The 26981-nt window shown below is 38.7% G+C and overlaps 2 protein-coding genes across 7 annotated transcripts in view; both read left to right on the top strand.

Annotated features, from left to right (window-relative positions):
* The first annotated feature begins 4905 nt into the window (after window positions 1-4905).
* LOC138211722 (beta-1,3-galactosyltransferase 2-like) lies at window positions 4906-11075 on the top strand. Of its 2 annotated transcripts, XM_069171809.1 has the most exons (4): window positions 4906-5170; window positions 6023-6200; window positions 7623-7862; window positions 9012-11075. In XM_069171809.1, exons 1-4 carry the CDS (start codon window positions 5145-5147, stop codon window positions 9609-9611), a joined length of 1044 nt encoding a protein of 347 aa, XP_069027910.1. In that variant the 5' UTR covers window positions 4906-5144; the 3' UTR covers window positions 9612-11075. The 2 variants fall into 2 exon arrangements, with proteins under 2 accessions (XP_069027910.1, XP_069027911.1); XM_069171810.1 differs by lacking the exon at window positions 6023-6200.
* A 6742-nt stretch (window positions 11076-17817) lies between these two features.
* The window catches only part of LOC138211466 (mitogen-activated protein kinase kinase kinase kinase 4), a 67394-nt gene continuing 58230 nt past the window's right edge, over window positions 17818-26981 (top strand). For 4 of the 5 annotated variants that reach the window (XM_069171391.1, XM_069171394.1, XM_069171392.1 and 1 more), the window contains exons 1-2: window positions 17818-17960; window positions 19220-19285. In XM_069171391.1, coding sequence (XP_069027492.1) covers window positions 17904-17960; window positions 19220-19285 — 123 coding nt within the window. In that variant the 5' untranslated portion in view covers window positions 17818-17903. Of the gene's footprint in view, window positions 17961-18251; window positions 18331-19219; window positions 19286-26981 lie in introns of all 5 variants that reach the window. The other variant, XM_069171393.1, reaches the window with a different exon arrangement.

Here is a 26981-nt window from a genome sequence, read left to right as displayed (position 1 = left end):
GAATTCTGGATATTTGAGATTGTTTGATACAATAATTAACTATTTGAGTTGTTATATTCAATGGCAATATACAGTATAGTGGTTGTCCTTTAATTTCTGCTAATTTCTTTGACTATTCTTTGGATATATTGGTTGAAATAATTTAACTGAGAGCAAATAAAAATTATATGAGTTGTTTTATACATTTTGGATGACTGTTGTCTGCCACATTCAACTGTTATTTCTTGCATCTTACTTTTGCCCAACTACCCTTTCATCTGTTCTCATTTTCTGTTTCTTGCTCAACCATATTTTTTGCAAGCTGTTTTCTCGTAATCTCCTCTAACTGTCATCTTCCTTACATACCTGGCTCCTCCCCCCAACTCCATCTATTTAACATCCACTTCTCTCTACACAGCCTACTTCCTCTACTTACATCCTCACTTTGATTTCCTTATAGTATATATAATTATGCTGGTCATGTTGATGGTGGAAACAGACTCAGCCTCTCACATGCTGGAGCCAGTTTTACACTCTGCTGGGCTAATCTGAGCTGAGCTGAACTGAAGGACAGCGAGTAGAATATAATTGGGTCTCTCTTTAGCTGGGACTGTCAAAAGTCCCAGCAAGTAGGAGGGACAGACAAAGACAAAACTATACAAAAACTAATAACCGAAACAATATCTTTAAGATGCTAAGCTAATTGACATTATTTTTTACCACAAAAATGGATGACTAAATGATATTTTATAACAGTGAACTAAATTTCAGCATCCATTAGGTTCTAATAAAATATAATTTGAAAACAAAGAAATAAGAAATTAGTACTTGTGTTTATCAATTTCCCATTTGTCTTTCCTACCACAAATAGACTGGAGCCAAAACTGAAGCATACTGTTCCACTACCCAGGGAATATGAGTACACAGGGAATTAAGCTGATGTGATTTTAAAAGGCATCAAATCTGGAGCAGCTCTACAGGCAATACAGTGATTATTTTATTTTCCTTACTTATTTTTACAAGGAGTCAAGCTTTGAAACATATTTGTGAGCTACAGGATAGCAAGATGGTGAGTAACCTGTCTATCTGTCTGTCCGTCTGTCTTACTATATTAGTATTAAGGAAGTGACAGCTGCTCTCCCCAGAGTTCAAACGTTTTTTTACTGCAGGAATGATAGTGGTGTACTTTCCCATGACACTGGTCCATTTAGGTTGTGGTTGATAAGTTTTCATTCTGCTGAGTTTTGGTTCATGTTCAGGCAGATGTTCATTGTAAAGGTTTGGCAGCATGTCATCAAACATCAAAAAAAGATAATCTAGTTGTAATCTTGCTATGCAGAAACCACAGTGGTCACTCATGACCAGTGCATCCCACAATGCATACCAATAACAGAGAGTAAATCCCCAGTACAATAGTAAATATTGTGCTAACCAGGAGTACAGGGCCCTGACAAGCGCAGTACTTAATTTATGCAGTATTTTAGGTACTGCCAACACGATAACCACTGCTGGGAGAAAATGCTTTAGGGGGGCAAGTGAAGAACAGTTATGGGCAGAAATATGTGCCACTACAAGCTGAATTTGAATCATTTAGATTTGAATTTGAAGTGCATTAAAAAAATCTGAATCTGAAACACATAATCTGAATTTGTGTTATTTAACTTGAATAATTGCACAGAGAAGCTGAATCTAAATAGCATAATATGATATTGATTTTTTTTGTTTTTGTTTGAAACAAACAAAGACATTTTATTAATTTGCTCTGAAACTGTATTTGATCCTACAAGAGAATCCAACTCATTTGCTTGTCTACATTCAGTTCTCACAATTCAAATTACCCATGAATTTCAATTTCAGTTTGTGTCTCATACATCTTGGTTAGTGAGGAAGAGCTATCGAGTGCAGATGTTTCCTTTTCTTTCGTGTATCAACTGCATTATGAAATACAGGCACTGCTATGCTTTTGGTTTTCTTGTGGTATTTGTTGACCAACTGAGGTTGGCTGAAAATCCCAAAAGAGTTGACAGGTTTCATCTCTGAAGCATCTGATTAAACCTGGAATCTTCTGGAAATTATGTTTCTACCCAACTGATTTGTTTAGATATTTACTTTTTGCCAAATGTTAAGTGCTACAATTTTTTTCTACTAATAGAAACACATCTCTCTCCTGCAGGTCAGTGACCCTTGTGAATTAATGTGTCTGAAAATGAAGCTAAAACTAGATTATTGAACAAAATGTATATATACATGCACAACAAGGACACTTGTTCACAGGGGGCTGGAACGTATCTCAGCTGACTATGGGGAAAAACATTACATTTCATTTAGCTGACGCTTTTATCCAAAGCGACTTACAATAAGTGCATTTCAACCATGAGGGTACAAAACCCAGAACAACAGGAATCAAGAACCTAAAAACAAGGGTTCACTCTGGACAGACCGCAGGTCTGTCACATGTTAGTCTAACTTGCAAGTCAAACCGGACTGGGGGAGAAAGCCGGAGAAAAACCTACACAGCCATAGGGAGAACATGTAAGCTCCACATAGAAGACCCCAGACAACAAGGAGGTTGAAACCCAGAACCTTCTCGGTGTGACGTGACATTGTTAACCACTGCACCGCTGTGCAACACTATGACTAAAAGTCATAAAAACCAGCTTGCAACCCGTCAGATTTATTTTAATCTATTACTGCAAAGTGCACTATACGGGAGAGTTGACTCCCTTTTGTGACATTACATACATTTATTGAAAAATCAAACCTGCAAGTTGCTCTTTGACATGAGAGGTTCACCTCTTGAAGGGTGCATGTATTCAGATTAAGAACTATTAATGTGTACCATGACTGGCTACGATTTTGACTTCCAACTCTCCCTCTGGCCAGCGCTCACATTGTTTCATATGTTAATGTCATTACACATCATTGTGTTGAAAACAACAATATGCACAGTACAAATGTGCATCGAATCCATTGGATTCAGTACAGTTCAAACATGCCAACTTCACAATGGAACACTACTTCACATTATAGCTGCATTTGTTTCTGAGACAGGAGGGTGTGAAAACCACTTTTGACATTACAGCAATACTGATGTCATATCCTTAACAATTGCACATTTACTGATTTTGGTACAGCTAGCCCTGTCATCTGATGTGTACTGCACCCAAATACTGTATGCAGATCTGGACCCAAGTCCGCCTCTTCCAAGCAGACCCAAGCATTGATTATCACGGAGAAAAGACGTGAAAGCACTCACGCACAGTAGTAGTTAGCACAACTAAAGCCTTTTGATTCAGGTCATGGGAAGATTGTGGTGTCAGGTACATGCTAAAAACCACATCCTGTTCTATATATCAGAGGATTTTTTTTTTGAAATTATAAAACCAAGACCACCATCTTTCTCTGACACTAACCTGGTACTGAGGATGTCCAAATGTATTTCTAACAAGACTGAGAGGATACAGATATACCCGCAGCGCTTTATAAATCGGCACAATGGTTAATGAAACAATCTGCAATCTGCAAGCTAAAATTTGCAGTAATGCCAATGCCATTATGTGGATGCTGAAGCAGGTTTAATGTTTACTATGTTCACCATCTTAGTGTAGCATGTTAGAATGCTAATTTATGCTTATTATTACAGCTGGAGCTGTTGAACATGTCATTACATACATAAATATGTGGACATGTGCTGAAGTTTTGGACAAACTGAAGGTATGACGTGATAATAACACTAGAAGATGTTGTAGAAATATAATAAACATTTTACTTGATGGATACATTCATTAGAATTATTTCACAATAGTATGATTCACATTGAATGACTGGGGGTCCTCTTCCTCTTGAATTACTTCCCAATTAAGTCAAAGTTGCAGTGTGTTGCTTTTACTTTCATTTCAAATTGCAAAACCATCAAAATGTCCTAACAATCAACGCTTTTTTAATGCAGAGAGTACTTCTGTCATAAGAACCTTCAGGTATGTTCGGTATCAGTTTAAATCTTGAAATGTCAGAAAGAAAGCTACTGAACGGGAGGTGACATAAAAAGTCCACATTGTTAATTTAGTTTTTTATCCAGTGAGTTACAAATCTTTTGCTCATACTCAACATACGTTAGTAAAAAAACACTGATGTATATCCTGCATTAAAGAAGAAAAATGTCTGGTGACCAGATTTTCAGTAGTGGTGACACTTATACACATAACTGTGTCACAATACTTTAACTTCACAATTCTTTCTGTTTGTGGTAGAAGCATAGAAGAACACACACACACACACACACACACACACACACACACACACACACACACACACACACACACACACACACACACACACACACTATTACAAAGAACTTGCTATTACAACTAACAAATTGAAGGGATCAATAGTTTATCGTGCAGTAAAACGTTTGTCTTACCAGTGAGACTCCCAACACGTTTCTCAGTTTAGCCTTAATTGACTGTATGTCTTAATACTACAATTGGTTTTATAGTTTTACAGAACACAGTAGGTTGGATTTATTTTTATTTATTACTGTTTTTATAAGAAACCTGTGTTGTTTTGTTTTGTTTTTATCATTGGCTCGTGCTTTATTTTGCTGTTAACTCAAACTCTTGTCTGTTTCATAATAAATGAAGTATTAAGTATGTGCTCTTAACCAGTTAAGAGCACATACTTAAGATCCTTATCATCACTGAAGCCTTTTTTTATTGAGAAACATTCGCATTCAAGAAGTACTGACTTAACAGAGGTCAGTATAAGGTACAAGAAGTACAAGCAAAGTTGAGCTACAATAAATGTCCTAATAAAAAGCGGATAATCATTAATAGTGTCATAAAGAGTCAGGGTTTATACATCAGAGAGATTGCACATTGTGTCATGTTGTCCATACTTCTACTGAAAATCTGTTCAGCAAGCTTTGCAAGTGTTATTGTAAGGCATAACCAACTCCAGTATACATATCTGAATCATCAGCACGTCATCAAGCGTAGCCCTTCAAAGCAGTATCTCTTTCCTGCCAGTAACTGCTCAAAAGGAAGGCGGGTGTGTTTGTCGAACACACTCTACTACAAACCACAATACAGTTAGGCACACAGCAACATCCGCATTTCGCAAAGTGATTGCTGACAGTCAGCTTTGAAATAATTTGTTACCCTTTGAAAATGGCGGAGAACTCTGTTTCTAAATGGTAAGTGTAGATTTTCCCTTTATTCAAAATATATTGACTGAAAAAGATGATGCCGTATAAGCTTGTGGACTCCGTGTGGTTCTTTAATGTGAAAGCTTTTATAACATGGACAGAAAATGGATCGGCCAGCCTGATTACAGTAGTGACGGAGCGCCTCACAACCATTAAAGTTAACGTTTTAAGTCGCAGTGTACAAATGTCTCATTTCTGATAATGTGTCTGTAATGTTTAATCGGGTAAACAAAACAAAAATATAATTTTAGCTGATAATGCCATAATGCCAAATGTCGTTTTTCTGGTTTCACAGCAGAGACAGTCAGATCAAACTAAAAGTGAAACTAAACATGTGTTTCTAAATAAATTATTGTTACCCTGCTTCATTCTCTTAAATATGTTATCACATAACCACATATATTTTTCCACTGGTCATAATCTTTCGATACAGTTGTGTAATTGTGCAGCTTATCTCTGCGGTTTTATGGCTCTTTGTCTCTGTTAGTTGATTGCTGTGTAGTTACTATTAAGGCCAAATACAACATAGAATATGTCCAGAGAATCTGTAGAGAAGAATGTTCAGTCTCCATCACACTTTTCTCTACGAATGTAAAATGCTCGCAGTAAGATCTGCTCAGTTTGTGGTTGTGGTGGCTTCTGATGGATACAGATCCTAATGAAAACTCCTCCTTTTCCTCTAAACAATGATTAAATCACAGCTAATGAGGAAAGCCCACATTATTGGGAAAGGAAGAGACAAAGTGCTTCCTGATTCCAATTAAGAATTGGACAGTTAAATGCTTGTGATGTGCAGTTAAAGGGCCTTAAAGATGTTCACTTTCACTTTTGTCTTGACAGTGAAAAGACACCACCGAAAAGAGTTAGACGATGGTTGGGTTTTTTGATGCTGTTCTTCATGATGGGGACTTTAATTACCTACAGTTTAAGCTCCCAGCTATCATGGCCTTTGGATTTTTGGAGAACAAGCACATGGTTGAGTCAGTCTTATGACAATATGACTACTTCAGTTGACAGTGTAAGTATGTTTACTGGCCTCTATGCCATCTGTGTCACCTCGAAGCAAAAGCAGCTATGATGACCAACGCATAAAAAAAAACAAAAAAAACATTGAATGTGTTCGTGCAGTTTTTCTTTGTTTATCTGATCTGCAACTCTTTAGATGAGTCATCAGTGAAACATCAATAAAATGAACATGACATTTATTTCATTTCCTGCTATTGTTACCATCAAACTGTGTTTCAGCAAAGAAATACTTTTTAGGGGTTCTTTTAAATGTTCTTTAACACTGTTTCAAATTCAGTCATTCAAAAAAGATTTGTATTTTGCTCATTGCCAAAACAGCTAACAAGCTGATTTTCACCAGGCAAGATGTTTTTTCAAATGGTGTGTTCAAAGTACTTCAGTCATGGCCAATCAAATCAGCTCCTCTCATCCCCTTTGAACCGCTGTGGAGCAGTATATAATAATAAAAAAATGTATATATAAATTATATATAAATATATATAAAAGTATATAATAAAAAAAATTTCCCCTCAGGGATTAATAAAGTAAATACCTACCTACCTACCTACCTACCTACCTATATTGTCAGTTTTATAACTCCTGGATAAGGAACAGATCAGCGCCGCTAGCTAAACTTTGCACTTTAAACTGACATACTTATCTGGTGGTTTCAGGTTGTGGTGTTGAGAAATAAACTGCATTGTGAGCGTTGAGTGTGTAACATTTACTTTCCAATCATTAAGCTGCTGTGTGCAAATTGCCTTGATCTTTCCTGCATTAGTGATACAGTGTCACACTCAGTGGTCTTGCAAGGCTGGCTAGATTACTAAACCAGAGAAGTAGGTGAAAAGGCTTTTGAATTGTTACCCCTTTATTTGTACTTTAATTGCAATTTATTTGTAGTTAACCAGAGTGCCTTTTATATTTTATGGCTGAGATTGGCTGCCGGCTTATGACACGTTTCAAATGCTTGATTTGCATCCAATTCAATACAGCGTAGACAAAAGCCAGCTTAATCTTAACTGAAGCGGAAGGTTGCATTCAGAAAATCTTGTTTTTATTATTTATGTTAGCGCAATAAAATACATATGAAATCCACCCATCATCTCAGTGGGATTTTGGATAGGTCTGTAAATGTTCACTTTTGCCCACTGTGGCCACAAAAAATAGCTCTCAGATACACCTGGATCTCCACTGAGACCAACTTAGACCAACTCTGTCAGTATAAAATAGGGCCCAAACTGCGCAAACAGCCTAGTAGTCAAAATGTATCGATAATCCATATTGTGATTTTCAGTGTGAAGCTTATGTAAGAAAAAAGTTGATGTAAATTAACTGAAAAAAAAAAATTTTGTACTATCAAGTTGGAAAGCTCAATGAACATCAGCCTTCTCTGCTTGCACAGATCTCACCCTCTTATTACTCCCCACTACAGTACTTTGTGGCATACCCACACCAGTACCATTTCATATTGGATGAACCAAAGAGATGTCGCCAGGAAAGCCCATTCTTGGTTCTTATGATCCCAGTTGAACCCAACAACAGAGAGGCCCGTGACATAATCCGCAACACGTGGGGGAAAGAATCCAAAGTGCTAGGCCAAGTAGTCGTCCACTACTTCCTGCTGGGAACGGTCAGGCAGGAAGATGGGACAGAGCCCCTTAATAAAAAACAAGTGAGTTGAATCATTTTTCTGTCTCAAATAAATATATTCTATAAAATAGAAATTGTCCATGATGGCAGTCTGGGGGGAAGGGTGTATCTGTAGCTGATGAACTCCATCCTTGAATGCACTCTTTTTCTTCTAGAGGAGATCCTTAATGCCACTTGCAATCCAGGGATTGTTATTTGGAAAGCAGCACACAAGTGTGATGGTAACAACAATACGTTTATGCAGAACTTTAGGTAGTCTGTGGTGCAGTGTATGACCTCCTCGTTGTCCTCACTGTAGTTTCTGCAACACCCTCTGGTCAGACTAACAGCAGTTGCCCAGAACCGTCTCTGCCTCAGCAGTACAAGTGGCCTTTACTGGGGCTGAAGAAGGACTAAATTATGTTCAGAGTAGTTAGGAGGACTCAATGCAGCCCTTACATTATCACAGAGGTCTATTGAAATGTTCTTCTTGAAGGAGAAACTTACAAACACATAAATGTTATAGACAAGGCACACGATTAAAGTCTCCAGAAATCATGATGAAGGTCTCAACAATGGAGTGCGAGAACTCCTTGGGCATGAAATATAGCCGTCATCCCAACAGTGAACAGTTACATCTCCTTGGCTGCACCATATAATGTTAAAGAAGAGTAGCAGTCCCTTAACATCCCTGTTCACATCTTACAGTAATGCAAATCAGGAAAATCCAGGGGAAAAAAATCACATTTGCCATTGGGATGATGTCTGTTAACCGCATTTCCATGTAATACATAAACTACACTTCCTGTACACTTCTGTTTCCCATATATAAAGTAGTAAACAAATATAAAAAAAAAAAAATTTTAAATTAAAAAAAAAAATCAAAACCCATTTATGCTAATTATACGCCACCAAAATGGCAGATAGACAAAGTAAGAGACTCAATGGTAAACACAGCGTAGTATTTAGCAGTAATGAGTCCAATTTTTCACTCAGGTTTTGGTGGAAACAGAAGACCAGCGTTAACACTTGAGTGTGCACTGGATTTTTCACCAGTTGAACAGAAATACAACTCCAACTAAATGCAAATGTTTCTCAATTTCTTCTGGAGGTTTAAAAAAGTGGTTGCCAGGAAAAAAAATCTGTTAATTACTGCTTTAACTTCAGTCCCCTATCTCACTTTTTTTTTTAGGTATTACATGAAAGCGAGAGACATCATGACATTCTCCAGAGTGACTTCTTGGACAGCTACAATAACCTCACCATTAAAACGATGGTTATGTTCGAATGGCTCAGTAGTCATTGCCCCAACACGTGCTATGCGATGAAGATTGACTCGGACATGTTCCTTAATGTTCACAACCTTGTTGACATGCTTTTGAAGGCCCCCAGACGTCATTACATGACAGGAATGGTGGCAAGGAGTGGTGCTGTTCTTCGAGATCCCAACTCAAAGTGGTTTCTGCCTGTTTCTGCCTTCTCTGAGTCACAATACCCACCTTATGCCCTGGGACTAGGCTATGTGTTCTCACTGGATTTACCCAAGAAGATACTGGAGGCGTCTGCACACGTTAAAGCTGTTTACATTGAAGATGTGTATGTGGGTCTGTGTATGAATCATTTGGGAATCGACCTGACAGATCCTCCTCATGGTGGTTTGTTTATGGGTACACTACCTTTCTTCAAGGGCAACTGTTACTGGACCTCTGTCATTACAACAATACTAACAAACTCTAAGCAGCTTTTGGATATCTGGGGAACATATCAGACTCAAATTCAAAGTGGCTGTTAAACACTTCTGCATGTGCCTTATAAAAGGTTTCTCTTATATAGCCCTACTGGGAAGTACAAAAGTTACAATACCACTCTGTTTACAGCACTGCCTTAATGATATTTTCCATTTTTGGATTATTTTCTGGATTCTTGATACGGAAACAGAGATTATGAGACAGATATGCATTTTGCGGCTAAGTACGATGTGTCTATTTTAGTTGTTTTGCAATGATTGAATAAATGATTTTCATTGTAATGAGTACTTTACAGATTTCGTGATGGATATTTTTTTTTTTTTTAATTGTTCTTGTGGTCAGGGAGTTTACACGTCCAGGAATATTATAAATCTCACCAAAAAAAGTGTGGTTAAAATGAGCAGTCACAATGAGTTAGGTTGCTTATTAGGTATCCTGCTTTGAAAGATGGAAGCCCCAACATGTGGAATACCAACTCAGTAATCATGTATCCAAAGTCATTTTAAAGGCATGGCAAATTTCAAGTTTCATTATGTCCACAGGGTTAGCACAAAATGGGGTCTGACTTTTACTTACAAGAAAGTTTCTCCAGTCTTGTACTGTACTTTTTCCTTAACACACACTTTCAATTGTGAACACAAGAACATACAGACATCACTGAAGAAGATGTGAGAAAGCATAATGTAGGTATTTTTAATTTGTAACAAAATAAACCTGCTTTGGTTTCACATTAAAATGTCAGCAAAAACATTTTTGTTGTACATATATTGTCCTTAAAAACAGAGTAAACAAAGATATAATAATGATGGGAGGTTGTGTTAATTTACTGAATGGATGGAAAGTGCTTGAATCAAAGAGAAAAATGTACCAGTATCCTGAACCAGAAGCTCTATACCATGTTTATATCAGATAACACGCCCTGGCATGACTGTAGATTCCATGTTAAATCTACTGTATTTCTCTCTCTCCGTTAGTTGATTGCCCCTCCACTTTGGAACAAAGTAAAACATCTGACTGCTAAATCACTACTGGCAATTTGAAAAATTGCTGTGAAATTGTATAGAAACAATCATTCTCCTCTAGTACAGCCATGACATTGCAATTTTTGGTTTATACATTTAGAATATCAAAAACTATCGGATGGATTGCCATAAAGTTTTTTTTACAGACATTCATGGTCCCCAGAGCACTTTAATGACTTAGAGGATTTTTGCTGACCTTTTTTTTTCTCATACCACAAGAAAATGTTGCAATTATCCAGTGATAATTGCAAGATTTGTTGCAATCATATTTGGTTCACAGATCACGTTTCCTACTGATTGTGAAGATCCCCAACTGTTCCTCTAGCGCCACCAACAGGTTGACATTTTTGGTTCCCTTGTTGATTGCCTCATTCCCATTGGCAGGACCGCAATGGGACACCAATTAGGACAGACATGCCAGTTCCCCCCAGGATGAATTGTAATAAACTTTGTAATATTCTGTCTTTATAATTGAAGAAAAATAAATTGAAGCAACTCATCGTTAAGTGGTATTTCCATCTTTTGGAGATACATAATTTTTTACTGTATCACAAACAACAAAAATGAACCTCATTTATACACACACACACACACACACACACACACACACACACACACACACACACAATTACACACTTAACCACTGCTTATACCTGTTTATAGTATTGTATAGTCGTCTATGAGGAAATTTAGAATAAACCCTGTACAATAAAAACAGAGGAACCTTTTGGTCAAAAATAGTACAACAGTTACACCACTGGCCAAGCAGTGCAACAGTGTAACACTCCTCTGTGACTCAGTAGAGCTGAGTCACAGAGGAGTGTGTAGATCTTGAAAATTTGCCAAAGAGGTTCTCATGTTACAGTAAGATAGCTTTTAACTGCACAATGAAAACTTAATCTGTGTATGAAATCTCATACATTATTTAGCTCACAGAAATCTGTTAAGCCTGCAGCCAAAAAACATCTAAATCGTTCATTTGCTGGGGTTGTAAAAGTGGATGAATCCATCATATATTAGACAAAGATTTTATAGCAAAATGTGGGAGTGAGTTTCAAGTGAATGCTTCCCTTTCTATACTTCTGTTACGTCTGAGTTATACTGGGTTTTTTTTATTTCATGAGTATTGATACATTCAGTCCTAATTTATATAATTCATACGATTTCTAGTGAGTGTTTTATGTAAAATGTCAGCTTGTTTAAGTCTAGATTATTATTATATTACATTCAAAGCAGAATGTTTTCTCTTCTCAAGAGCAGCTCAGTGGTCGGAAATAACAGGAAATATCAGTGTTTGCCAAACAGAATACCAAGAAAAAACAGATTATTTTATACATTAACAATATTCCATGATTGTGTATGAATCTCCCCTACAGAAACCAAATTATTAAAGCGACAGTAATGTGTAGGAACAAGATCATATAGGAAGAATCAACACCCAAACACGTACAAACGCCACTCCCTGACCTGACTGACTTCACAGTGATCTGAAAGCACTCCTTCTCTCTTCTTTTCTCTTCAGTGTAATGTCAGCCATGATTTGAGTGACGTTCAAACATAAGCAACAGCACTCTCTCCTGGTATGCAGATGAATGAGAAAGCAGAGATGTGGTGGGACAAGTAATAAACAATACTGGCAGTCAGTCAAATTCTGGCTGTCAAATAAAGAGTGTAGTTTCTAATGAACTTTTAACACCTTTTAATAAAAACATGACACATTCTGTTCATTATTAAACAATAACTAGATCTACAAATCCTAATGGGATTCTTTTTATTGTCTATTCTAATAATACTACTACTATAACCAAATGGATAAAAACATGAAGATAGGACATTTTGCAGTGATGGTTAGGTCCAAGGTTAAACTGTTATGGTTTTTGAACTAACCCAACATCTTCATCTAACCCAATCTGTGTCTCCTCCACATCACTAAGCCTGCAGCGAGCTTCTCTTCTCCAGGTCTTGTTCTGCTGCTCTACTTTCAAACATTCAGCCCATATCTCTGACCATTTGTGTCCTTTTCACAATCCCCTTTAAGACCGCTGTGGTCAATGTGTTGAAGTCTGCTGAGTGCCGTGCACAAAACATCTAAATGTGAGACAGCATCAAGATTTGGCTAAGTTTCTGGGGAGGTTGGGTCAATATAGACCCAGAATCAGCCCAGCTGAGCCCCCAGAATAAAACCAGGGAACTTGGCCATCAGCCATCACGAGTCCAGCAGATGTCAGGCATCACGCAATGCTGGACTGGAGGAAAGCCACTCAAACTGGTTGCTATCAGAATGTCTCGTCCTCATTTACCAGAAACAGTACAGCTCCACAACTGTACTTTCCAAGCTGTCTTATTGGACTTTAGTTTACAAATTTGTCAAACTGCCATTTGAAAGCTGCTGTGGTAGTGAGAGAGGTCACAATATCCCCATCTTTTAGTGACAGAGCTTATTTATTTACAAAATTATGAAAATCAAATGCTATGACCACAACAGTCGCAACATCTCATCCCAGTTCAACACTTATGGACGATTTTAGACTAATTTTCATCCCTTCACAGACTTTAAAAATATATGTCAATGATATACATACTGTATTATGTATATGTTCGCTGGAAATGTTCTGAATATTTGTGTTAGCGCCAGACTTTAAATAGTTAATTCTGTATATGTAAATATAATTAACCAGCTGACTAATTAGCATTTCGATTTTTTTTTTTTAACCAACTAAGTATTAATGCTCTTTTTCAGCAATTATTTCAGCCTCACCAAGAAAACCAGTCATACTGTATCATATTTTAGTTAGTCAGCAGATTAGGGTTAAAAGACCTGGTCAAGCAGACTTCAGCAGACAGGTAAGGTCTACTGATGTACCTTCTGCTAACAAGTTCACTGTTCAAAAATACAATAATCTTCTTTAATTATGGCAGTATGGTTTAATAAGTGTAGTGAAGAAACTGGCCATTAATGACCATTTTTGTGTGAGGTGAAGGTAAAAAGGTTTCTGCAGACATTTAAATGAAGAAGAGATCTTATAATCACCAACGGTCGCGTTGTTGATCTGACTCCGCTGTTCTTACCATCCTGAACAAGAATTCATAATCTGGGAAGCTGCTTTTAAATCTTATGTTCATTTGCAGCAGGATCAGCCGTCCTGAGCCTCTGTGATGTGTCTTGTCAGCAACTTTTTTTCTTACTATTACCTCCTAGTAAACATGTCTCCCCCATTTCTTGTTACAATTTGTAAAATATTTTTATTCTTTTCATTGATATGTAGCTCAGCACAGTGATTAATATGGTATAGCCAAAAATGTGTTAATGCAACCAAAACATATCCAACACATCTCAGCGTCAACTTTCACTCATAACGCAATTACCTTAAGCAACGATAACAACAGGAATTATAGTTGAACAATATGATGTGAAAAACTGAACTGATACATACTTACTGTAAACATCCTAATGTGGTGAGTATAGCATATTGGTTATTATTTTATGTATGATCAATTAAACCGTTCAAATAAAAGCTTCATAAAAAGTAAAATAGAAATGCCTTGATGTGCCAAATACATATAGAAAGATATTTATCTTTTTCCCTGAGAAACTGGCAACAATATCTTATCTTATCTTTGCTGTTTGCGTGTTTTACGTACAGTATATGTGTGTGCATGCATGCATGCAAGTGCCCTCAGGAAATGGTGTACAAAACTAGAATGTCAGCTTCCTCTTGACACAAACTACCTTACATCTTGAATATTTGGAAACACACAGCAACACGCACACACACACACACACACGCACGCACGCACGCACGCACGCACGCACGCACGCACGCACGCACGCACGCACGCACGCACACGCACACACACACACACACACACACACACACACACACACACACACACACACACACACACACACACAGGGAAAGCCAAAAATGATGGTGACAAACAACCTCCATTATTCTGGAATTTTCTTATTCAATTGTTGTCTTGTTTAGGTTGGATACAATTCCACAAATCTGTGTGTGTGTGTGTGTGTGTGTGTGTGTGTGTGTGTGTGTGTGTGTGTGTGTGTGTGTGTGTGTGTGTGTGTGTGTGTGTGTGTGTGTGTGTGTGTGTGTGTGTGTGTGTTTATGTGTGCAGGCAGCTGACCCTGGCGTGAACAGGGCCACTGTGTGAGACCACAGAGAGACCATTCTTCACTGTGACACAAACACACACACACACACACACACACACACACACACACACACACACACACACACACACACACACACACACTCCACACTTACAGCCATCCCCCCCCCCTCACTTGTTCCTTAAATTTGTCACATTCACTAACACACACAAACGCACATACAGAGGGTGCAAGAGAGTCACTTGCCATCTCTCATTCTCCTACACAGAACTCAAGCATAGTCTTGCTTTCTGTTTCTCCCTAACACTCACACACACACACACACACACACAAACACACAGTGACTGTGTCCCACCACATAATGACCCTTATTTCACCATCCTGGCTATGAGTCATTGGTTCAGTCCGGAGCCTGGGATGTCAAGCTCCATCAATCCAATACATCTTACACTTAAAAATACAAAGGAACATAAATATTGTAAAATGTAATGGGGTGTATCAAATGGGACATAAGACAATGTCCATCTGCCTGACTGTACTGTATGACAATACCACCAAATATATTGTGTTTTATTGTATATGTTTATGATAGCAGTTCTTTTGTAAATATATGGTGTGGTCTACTTACTAGTGAACACCACATTGGGTTTGGAACAGCATCCTTATTCAGCCAAAGCCTGGTAGCTACACTTCTAGCTCAGGAAGTCTGAAGAAGTGTGACCAACACCCGGCACAGACGATGATCATATTTTAACCTTTAACGAGACAGTCTGCACAAAGACATCACAGGAGTTTGTTTGTTTAGGTGTTTTTTTCCTCAATTTTGAATTTGTTCAATTAAATGATTTTGAATGATGAAATGATGAGACTTACACTTTTTATGGCAAAACACTTCACTTTCTGATTTTCTTGTTTTTGTGTCCTCCAGGCAAATATTAACCTTTACCACAATAAGAAAAAGCACAGGCGTAATATTGACATTAATGAGATGACTAGCACAAGTATAATGATATTATTAATTACAGCTGTGCCTCTTTTTACTGTTTTAAAATGTCTGCTATGAAAAGTCAATGTTATGACTTAAAATTACTGTCTTTAACAGGAGAACCTTGATGTTTTCAGAATTTATGTAAAAAAAAGTTCAAGAATAAAGTTAAAAAAAAACAACCTCACTACCAAGCTGGTATTACCTGTATGATGAGGTAATATTGGAACGGCAAAAAGACAAACAAACACAAATATAGGCAGAATTTGAAAATACTGATCACCCCCTGCCTCGCCCCTCTGTCCTAAGGCCCTCCCCCCAGACAAGCGCTGGTGTATGAGTGCGCCTCACACACACACACACACACACACACGCACGCACACACACACACGCACGCACGCACACACACACACACACACACACACACACACACACACACACACACAACAAAATGGTTGCCTTTCAGCCGCCTTGTCCCTGGGCGAGCACCGCGCTCTCCTTTGTTCATTGATGTCTTTAAATGTGCTCTATAAATAAATCTGACTTTACTTGACTTGACTTTGTCTCCAGATCAACCAAGTTGTCTGGTCCTCTGAGCACTGGTTCCAGTTTAGGTTGGGGACCTTGGCCTGTCTCTGCCTTTCTGCGTTGCCCCTGTTCGTGCCCGCAAACCTCCCAAGGCGGAGGCTGATGCAGGATCGCTGACACCAGATCCTCCCCGTCACACGGAACCTTAGCCTCAATGCGGTGCAACGGCTTCGACCATCATCCTCTCTGCACCTTGGAGGGAGGAGAGTTGAACCGAGGGGTTCAATGTCTAATAGATTTTGTGAATGCTGGAACAGCAATTTTATCTCCAATATTTTTCCACCAACAAATCAGGTTTTATATCTTAAGGGACGTGCACACACACCTGCTTTTGTAGAGTGGACAATAAAAACGACATCTCTTTGAAATGGGCCATGATAAGTTCAGTGCGAAGGATTTAGTCAGAACTCAATTATTGTATTCATAGTTATGTTTTAATTGGTATACACTGAAACTAAGAATTGTTGTGTTTCCATTGCTTTGGAATGAGCTCTTGAGAGCAACGAAAGGAGCAGGTCCCCCTCCACGAAGAGCACTGTGTTGCACCACCATGTTTTATACAGTAGCCCAGAAGGGGCAAACAAAACTGACTCTAAAAGGCTGTTTTGCCATTTTTGCTAGTTTGGCCAGCGTATATATTATTTTACAGGTTTGGGAAAAGAGGGTGAAGCAAGGGGTGTTCAATTGGTTGCAGTCTCCAACCTCACCACTAGATGCCATTCAATTCTGCACACTGCTTCTTTTGATTCTCCTCATAGACCAGATTTTGAGGCTGAATGCGAGTCAGAGAAGGTGCAGAAATCTAGTGTACTCTTTGACAATTTTTTTAATTACAATTTGCCAAAAGTTTATTGAATTTGTGCCCAATGATACTACAAGGATCAGCTCCAAATAGCCTATCTGTTTTGTGATCTAACTTTAGTGCTGTTGATATCTTAATTTTCAAAAAGGTATCTGCAAAGTTTGTTCGTTTGTTTTTTTAACGATCACGGATACACGTGGGACGATTATTGTTTATTAGTGTAGCCTACTACATCATTTTCATTAGAAAACATGCTGTCGAAGCAGAGGATTAGTGATGCAAAGGTGCTTCTTCATCGCTTCTCAAAGGTTGACGAGATGTCAAGTTTTTTTTTTGTCACTCCCAATAAAAAAAATTATCAAGCGCAACACTCAAAAGTGTCAAACAATGGAATAGTGTTAACATAACCGGAAACAGCGTTAAAGTGTTAATTTCACAATTAGGCTTACAAGTTGTAGGAGTAAAAATTGAGCTTTTTTTTTTTTTTTTTTTTTTTATCATGTATTCTATTGTAAACATAAAATAAATGGTTATGTTATATCGATGATAATTTGTGTTTAATCTCTTTTTGACAGAGGACAAATACAACTGCAAATCCATAACAAAAAAACAGTCTGCCGATAAAGTCACTTATTCTGAAAGGATTGCCCGGAAGTGCATTGGTTTTCATCGATTGGCTTGACGCTGCTAGCGAAACTTCAGAATGGACCCGACAAGAGGAAAACCCGTTAGTTTGTAACGTAAGGAGAAAGTCCGACCGTCCATGTCTTGTCTACAAATATCAACACGCTGGCAAAGTTACTGACAGCAATGTCGAGAGAAAACACCACTCGAAGTTTGGACAATATTGACCTCGCTGCTTTGAGAGTAAGTGAAGGAACGTTGTCTTCCCTTTTAATGAAATGTTTGAGTAAACATTGTAGGATGTGGTGGGTGTCGCTTGAAACTTCACGGTTAGTTTCAAGCAACAACTTCACTGACTAGTCAGATTTGTATTTTTTTTTATTTTTACCTTGTCTAACTCACTTTTATATCCACTTGCAAAAACGAAGTGTCTATAATATTGAATTGATCGAGTGCTTTATCCCATGGCATTATGCTTTCTGTGTGCCCTGTGTCCTGTTTGGTGTAAGTTTACATGCTACAGTGTTTACACAGGACTTTCCCTTGGTGGACTTGCTGAAAAGTTGACATGCAACAATGCAACAAGTGGTCGACATGATGACAGCCCAATGCAGTAAAACGCAGTCCAGTTCTAAATCTGTCATATTTTTGGTTTTAACCTATTTCATATTCCTTATCTTTGTATTTATACTTAGATGCTCCTGTTTTGTGATCTTATCCTCCCTGCCTGTTTTTTTTTTTTTTAGTTGGGCATTTGTTTGGATGGCTAATCTGACTAATCTGCCAATTATTTTGTATTTAAATGTTAGGTTCTTAATACGTCAAAAAGATTAGTGTAAAATGTTGACCAGTGTTTCCCAAAACATAATGTGCTGCCAAAAGTGTCATGTATTGTCCCAGCCAACAGTCCACAACCACAAAATATGCACTTTATTATCATGGAGGACTAAAGGAATGAGAGAATATTCCCATTCAAGGAGCTGGGCTCAGAGGATGTTAGCGTTTGTCTGTTAAATAGCCTAAATGACTCAAAAAACCAAAACAATTTCATTATCAAAATAGTTGACTATTCCCTTGACTATCAATCAGCTAATCGATTAGTCGACAATCAATTGCAGCTCTAAACTGAAGATATGACCAAAAAATATGACATTAAAGACATATTCAGTGCTTTTCAGACCATGTTTTTATTCCTCGTAGCTCAGATTCTTATCCACATTTGCAGTCCCACTTCCTCAGTCCCTATCGAAGGATAACTCTCCATTGTTCTTCTCTATTTACCCTTAGCACTGAGCGCATAAAGCTGTTTGTCACAGTTTTGCTTGGCATGAATCTGTTGTATTGTGACTAAGCTGAAATGTAGCATTTGCTATAGAGTTGTACACTCATAGATTCCGCTGTGCTGCTTTTTTTGCTCAGCTGTGAGAACAAAGCTTCTTGCCGCTTCACATCTCTTTTGTCCAATCCTCTTTTTTTCCTTGACCGTGTTACTTTTTCTCTAGGATCCAGCAGGTATCTTTGAGCTGGTTGAGGTGGTTGGCAATGGAACATACGGTCAGGTGTACAAGGTGAGTGGCCCTGTGATGCTTCACTGCCTATATTTTTGGTTTCAGTGAGCGTTTGTCGCACTCATGGAAGAACAACATTAACACTACCACAAATAACAACGTACAGAAATAAGTGTGAAGTTTCAGGTTTGCATCTAACCAGTATTTACATGCCAGTAAGTCTGATCATAAAAGTTGCCTGTTGTTGGCTCACAAGCTGCACCCTGTGAGCCTCTGGCAGCCTCATGACATGCAGACACAGCAGTATAGCACAGTATCTGACACGTGACTTCTGGTAAAACGTAAAGTTGGCTATGAAGAAAAAAAATAATTATCTGTTGACCGAAATATCTTGTAGCTCTTGCAAACAGCACGCGCACACACACACACACAAGCATCTACAGCATCTTTTAAAGGCTCTGGGTGGGGCTCACTTCCCTATCGCAGTATCTGTTTGTGTATACGTGAGTATGAGTGGTTTGTGGTTGCAGGAGGTGTTCAGTCCTACTTAGGCTGCAGCTGGTTGTTCCCTGCGTTCAGATGCTTTTGCTATACCACAAACTGTGTTAATACACCCAGTAGTAGTTTCAGTTTTGAGCTTTAAACTGGGGGTGAAAGATGATGCAGCAAATGGTTCAGGCCCTTTATGAGTGGCTAGTTTTAGATATGTTACAATTGCTTGTAGCGCTTAAGTTTAAGTTGAAACTACTCCACATATCTGTCATAAAACTGTGAGACAAATATCTAAGACAGATTTGCTTCGGTACTATCTACTATTGAAAAATGCTTTGTCATACAGTACACACAGGCAACATTTACACAAATACATTTTCATTTTAAAATGCATAACTTTTGCTTTGCTTATACTGGAGTTAATCTCATCAGCAATAGGGAGGCACAGCGTTTATCATACGTTGGTTCTATATGGCCGATTTGCCCATGTAGATAAAATCATTCCATCTAAAATTAGGTCATTACAGCTTATGTCAGGACACCTTATTTTACTCTTTTCAAACTAATTTCTGGCCATACACCTGTGTGAGTTGAATGTGCTGCAGTGGCTGGAGGCTTCTCTGTGCGCCTCCAACTAACCGTCCACTGCAAACAGCCAACTATATCGGAAACCTAACTGCACCCCGAGCATGTCAATCCAACTATGTACCCCCCCCCCTCGAATAAATGCTTTTTGAGGCCAAATATTGAATAAATTATGGAATTATTTTCAGATGGAGCACCAGAAAACTAATCGTAGCCAGAGGCTTTTTGGAGCCAGCCCCCAGTGGCCCTTAGTGGTATTGCACTTAATGTCACTTCCACTTAGTCTTCACTTTTCAGACCTGGAAGCTACATCCACTTTTATATACAGTCTACGGTCTATTGAGCACTTGAGGCATTCAGGGAGAATTGATAAGTTGTAGCATCGTGTGTGAATCTCTGAGGCATTTAGGGGACGTCTGGTAATTTTGGGTTCCACTCTCCTCCTTTAAACTATGTAATTTTCTCTTTCTTCAAATAGATTTTATGCAAATTGTCTTGGAAAAAAACGTTTGTGGAACCGTTATCCAAGTCAAAGTATTGGCACTGGTACCCATACATGTTAGTTCTTTGTTATGCCCACTGTTGTTGTTGTTTTAACTAACTTATTTAAGACTTGTCTATTCATGTCTATTTTATGGTTTTAACTTTGCCTGCTTTGTTTTTACTATCAAGTTCTATTATGTTTTTTTAGAAAATGCATTGACTTAATCCATTTAATTTGCTGCTCAATATCATTTCGACATCACTGAAAAGGAGGGTTACTTTCAATGCATATCTGATAGAAAGAATGCAAATGTATTATGGCGAAGGACTTAAGTTAAACTGGAAGAATAATTATGTTTCACGCTGCACAAGACATATACAGTCGGTGGAAATTTAGGTCTCAAAAAGTTGATATCCATTGTACCATCTATAATAAACAAGTTTAAAATGGTTTTGAAATAAGTGACTTTGGTCGGGTCTATCGAACGTGTATTTGATAGTTTAAATTACGGTAGAAGTTAAAAGTTAAGGATTACAGAATGAACCCAGTCCATTGAGAGCTCCCAGATTTGTGTATGTCTGTGTGTGACTCTGTCAGACAGAAGGTGGGTGTGTGTGCCCTGATTGCCACTTGATTTCCCGAAAGAGGAAATATTGCAAGGACAGTAAGGCCTGTGTTGGCGTTTACACAAGGGGTTAAAAAATTACAAATTGCATCCTGTGACTCATATTCATTGATGCTTTAACAAGGGGAAACCACCAAATATGGATGAATGGTGAGCATTTTCATTCACGGTGATTTAGCAATAAATCTAATGATTCGAGGCAGGATCATCTACAGGCTACCACGTGTTATATCTGAGAGCATTTATTTGTTTTGTTAGTTTTCCTTCCACACATATGAAGAAGAGCCATTTATTGGCATTAGACACTGAAACATTTCAATAAATATGTATTTGCTTTTTTGGCTTTGTTAACAAAATGGCACAGGGAAGACACGACATAAATAGCAATTTCAGTCACATTGCCGTCAGGAGCGTCGAGACATTTCCCGGTGGCCTGAGGGTCGTTATGGTTTGCCTTGACCCGCTGCGGCGTAATCTTTTTCTTCCTGGGATGCTCGAATTAGAATTAAAATGAGGTGTTCTCAGGCGCAAAACAGCTTCGTCGTGTCTCTGTGACACACATAGCAGCAACCGTTGACCTGCCTGCCTCCCGTTACCATGGAAGACAAGTCACCCGGCAAAACGGACTGTCAGGAGAAAAGGAAAGGTGGAGCAGAGGGGGAGAGAAAAAAACAAAAATGAGAGGTGCCACAGATGCAGATAAATCCTGCAAAATAAGCAACATGTTCACCAAGGGACCAGGTCAGTCCAAAACAGGAGCTGAAATACACACACATTGGCTACTTTGAGGCAGCTAAGATGATTTTCCCTGAACTGGCTGACAAGGGTGAAATTAAATTTGCTGTGAGCTAAAGCTTTTGTACAAAGGCCATTTTTGGAACTTAGTAGCTATGTAGACAATGTTCAATTTTATTGACCTAGTTTAAAGATTAGTTTATGTCTGTACTGTGTGGACACCAATGACTAATATTAATTTCAAATTCGAGCTAGAGAGAGTGTAAGTCAACTGTTTCACGTGTCAAGCTGTGTACATTTGAATGTTTTATAATTAGTGTATTCCTCGTGAGTTTTTAAGAGGTGCGACCATGTCAATAGCATACCTGGAAACATTAGTATTTAGAGATACTTGCACTGACAGGTAACACGATTCTGTATTTTGTAATCTAGATCATTTTCATGCAGATGAACATCCTAACCCAATTTACAACTAGTCTACCACCCCTAACATCAACAAACAGTTTGCTGACAGAATTAGACAGAAACATAGAAATATAATCAATGATCAAAGCAAACAATTTACTGTGGTGGTGCTAATTCTCCACTAATGTGGCATTAAAAGTATGTCGGGCAAATAGGGAAATATGACATTTAGTTTTATTGAGTTGTTTGAATACAAGTGAATGGAAAGCGTTCTAACAATAATGCGAAATGATTGCGGTCAGCTCAAATACACACCATCAGGCAATTATGTAATACTTTTGATAAGCTATAACTATTCTGGGTAAAATACTGAAATTCCCAAATAAATAGCTCCATGAGACAGATGCCATGTCTTTATTTTGTAGAGTGATTAACAATGTGTTAAGACACAACATGTACTGCTTCACAGCCCCAGGCAGAGGAAGTCCCTTTTTAAGTCATTTTCACGTTTACAGAAATGACAGATGAGATCACTCTGTCCGAGTTGTTTGAGGCGTGCATATTTTTAAAGACAGTGCGGCATCAAAACACACACTTGTTTGTATATTTATCAAATTATTATCGTTGTACAAAGGCCGGTAGATGAAAATCAGTTAAGGTCTAAAGGTGGTTTACAGCATTACAGTTAGCGATGAACCGATAAGGACAGTCAGGTCAGACAAACATGTCAGATGGGGCACGGTGCGGGTTGAAGCAAATATAAGCCACAACAGATAGGCAGGGATGGAAATGGAGTTGGAAGAAATGGCTGGAACTGGATGACATCGGAGTAACATTGACTATCTGGCACGTTCGTAGTGAAAAGCTCCTCCGTGTACTCTCTGTGAAGAAATTGATCTCACTAGAAAGAAGACGAGGTGAGGACAGAGTGCAGGTTAGCTGTGACGGGAAGTGGAAAGCCCAACAACACATACTGCCAAAGAGAGAGTTGGAGGATGAAGAGGCAGAGGAGGGAGGTGGAGCAACGATCACTGTCACAATGTGATTACTGTGTATGCAGAGTAGTGTGCAGTTCCTGGTGTAAACCACAGTGATCCACTGTCTGTTGTTTGGTGAATTGGTTTGTGGTACAATTTAGGTTAAGTTGCCAATTAGTTCTGCCTTCCAGTTGACTTGTGTCTAACATTAGGAGTTGATTGTTGTGATTGAAACATATGACCATTTGACAAATTCGCCTATTGTACAGCATTGTGCACAGCTTTTTTTTTTTTTTTTTCCTTTTTTTTTTAAAATCCACCAATTGACAATTAGTAGTCTGTCATAGTCATGCCAATCAAACTCCGTAGTCAGTGGGAACAGACACGGAGGAAAGGGAGCCCCATTAGCCTAATTTTCACTTTAATTCAGTGGAACAACCTCCTGGTCAGCTGAAAGGCTTTTCTGACACACTAAGACAGAGACAACTAGAGGAGACAGAGAGCAGACGGGGCTGGAGACAATTCAGGCTTCTCATCCAAATTGCCCCAGGAACTGAGAAGTCAGGAACTACTTAGGAACTCAAAGAACCTTCAGTACTCTTGTTTTTTTTTTTTTTTTTTTTTTTGTTCCACCACATCTTCCGAACTCTGACAAAGAAAGATAACAGATTAAAAAAAGCTTTGGACCGAGTTTTTGCACGAACCTAGAAAACATGGTGTCATCACTGTTGAATGTGAGTGATGTGTGAATGGATGTTAGAAAAGAGAAGTGCAGCTGTGGAGTGTTAGTGAGGTCTGAAATGCTTTAAAACTAAACCAAAACCCCTAGCTGTAATAAGTAGCCTTTACTCATTTTATTTGTCTTTCACCTTATAATGATTCATTCGGCACAGTTTTTTTCAACCGCTGGCCTGATGGCCTGGGGCCAGTAAAAGTTCATGCAGGGCAAGTTGATTGGCCAGTTGCCATTGACTGTAATGTGAGCATGTTTTAGATGATGTCATTGTTTTCATTATGCTAGGCTGATGAAATGCATTTTGATTGGATGAAATACAGGTGGGGAAGACCAATGTATGATAAGATGCACTCTCAGCCTCTTATTAATACTAAAAGAGGAAGGGTGTTTCTTCTTTCGTGGAAGCAACAATAGTTTTGAGTGGAAAACAGCAACTTGTATATTTTGTAGTTTGCTGTTGATTCCCTGCAGAGACAGGCTTCAATACCATGAAATGAATCAAGATGAACTAAAAAAAGAGAACCTTAGCAACAAGACTCTTTAGGGTTCTGCCCAGAAAGATAAAAATCCTTTGATTGCACCTTACATAAACATAACTTCAGAAGTATTACAACAGTTACAGAAGTAACTGTTTTAAAAAAAAATGTTGGCCACCCTTTTGCCAAGTTTTGCTGCCGTGGTGACGAGACGCTTCTATGAGCGCAGCGGCCAGGCTACCGGCAGCCTGCATTTGAAGCATATAGAGAATATCAGTAAAACGAAGCATGCAGTGATCCGCTGCCTCTGAGGTGTTTAGGGAACATTGGTAAATCAAAGCTTCTAGCGACACCCTATGAGGCCTTTAGGGAAACATCTTTAAATTGTTGAATCTACTGATAGCCTGTACGTGAGGCATTTAGGTGACATCTGTAAATTGTAGCTCCCCCTCTAACTGCATGTGTCTCTGCACGTACGAGGGGGGATAGAAAAGTTCGGAGACTAGTACTGCTGCACAACACCGTTACACGCATGGAGCAGCGGGAAACGATAACCTCGGTGAGTAAATCAACATTTAGCACCTGAGTTCCACTGGTCCGGGTGCAGATGTGATTTCTCCATGCACCTGAAACTTGAGCAGAGAGCTCACATGAAAATTTGTGTCAAATTGTCGGGGAACGAAAAGAAGCAGCAGAGAGCCAAATCTGGCAGGCAGGGCAGTTTTGTTGAGGGTGAGAAACTTGTGTGTTTTTCAACATGCTGTGAGCAGCCGTTGTCATCTTGGAGAACCCGAGTGCCACCACGCCACACTTTTGGTCGATTGGACCAAATTGTTTTCTTCAGATGCCTCAGAACATCACAGCTGAACTGTGCATTGACAGTCTGACCCGCGTGGAAAAATTCACAGTGTGCAATCCCAGAATGTAAAAGAAAACCCATCTGGAAGTGCTCCTGACCTGACGCGACTTTTTCTGTCTCGAGCAGACGCTAATGTCCCTTTGAACACCTTTGCAGGCTTATCGTTTCATCGCCTCAGATTTTCTCAAAGCGTTTCAAACCTCTCCGTTGCTGATATCTCAAGTTTGCCACAAAATTTGTCATGCGCCTTCATTTCCATAGAAAAACCACTGATGCAACTCAGACCACTGGTCACTGAAACGTGTTTGACTCGGGTACTGATGTTGATCAAGTGTCAAAACTTGGAATACTTAATTATGAAGGTTATAGCCTCCCTCCTCCCCATGCACATCAGGGTGCTGTGCAACAGGAGTACATTTTGAATCTACCCTTGTGACTCGATCACGCTCGCACCACCAACTACGACAAGTCAATTCTCAGTCTGTGGGGATCACTTCTCTCTCTGAAAAGTCACAGTTCTTGACATGGGAGTTTATTAAAAGATGATGTTGTATATTATTATCAACCAAATCCAAAGGGAACTTAAATGTTGTAAGTATTGTCTACAAAAAAAAAAATCACCAAAAGTATGCCAAAACAGTTCATTTTCATTTCTGGGCCCATTTAAATATACAATGGACCAGTAAAACTCTGACCTGTTAGCCAAGTGGGCCGGTGGGGACCAACATGTTGTCAGATACAGAGTGATACCAACTGATCCAAGATATACATATACATATGCATATAGAAATATAGGATGTATTATGTGCAGTAGTAGTCACGTGTATTTAGTATGTCCTCAGTAGGGTAATGGCCTCAGGACAGAACAATTCAGCCCTGACTATCTAAAGGCCTTATCTTCAAAACAACATCGTAGGAATTTCTTTGATTTGTTTTTGTAGGTTTTGATGAGGTTTTGATACTTTGTCCTCGCTTTATATATTTAAAAACAAAATACTGTTTTAAGGTAACAAAGTTGCTTAATAGCACAGTAGTTATTGAGATGCTGTATTGTTAGTATACAGTGCATGCTTCTCTCACTCACCATGTTCACATCATTCTCTCACACACACGCACACACAGACACACACACTGATTCAATTGCAGTGGATTGCAGAGAAGGGAAGTTCTTTTTACAAACAGAGAAACGCCCTGTGTCTCTCTCTCTCTCTCTCTCTCTCTCTCTCTCTGTGTGTGTGTGTGTGCGTGTGCGTGTGTGTGTTACAATTAGAAAATGGCAAACTCCATTCAAAATTCATCACTGCTGATAGAACACAGTTCTTCTCTCTAGCGCTGACATGAGAGAGTCTGCTGTAGTTTAAGGAATAGATTATTTTCATGTA

The sequence above is a fragment of the Embiotoca jacksoni genome, unplaced genomic scaffold (assembly GCF_022577435.1).
Source record: "Embiotoca jacksoni isolate LCO1_2020_lvr unplaced genomic scaffold, fEmbJac1.0.p SCAF_5, whole genome shotgun sequence".
NCBI lineage: Eukaryota > Metazoa > Chordata > Actinopteri > Embiotocidae > Embiotoca > Embiotoca jacksoni.
Note: the sequence above shows the minus strand (reverse complement) of the source record. Positions and strands in the feature narration are given on the sequence as shown.

Coding starts and splice junctions, on each gene's coding strand:
- LOC138211722 (XM_069171809.1), top strand. CDS start 5,145: ATGGCGGAGAACTCTGTTTCTAAATG. Junction 5,171..6,022: donor GAGAACTCTGTTTCTAAATG/GTAAGTGTAGAT, acceptor TTGTCTTGACAG/TGAAAAGACACCACCGAAAA. Junction 7,863..9,011: donor AGCCCCTTAATAAAAAACAA/GTGAGTTGAATC, acceptor TTTTTTTTTTAG/GTATTACATGAAAGCGAGAG.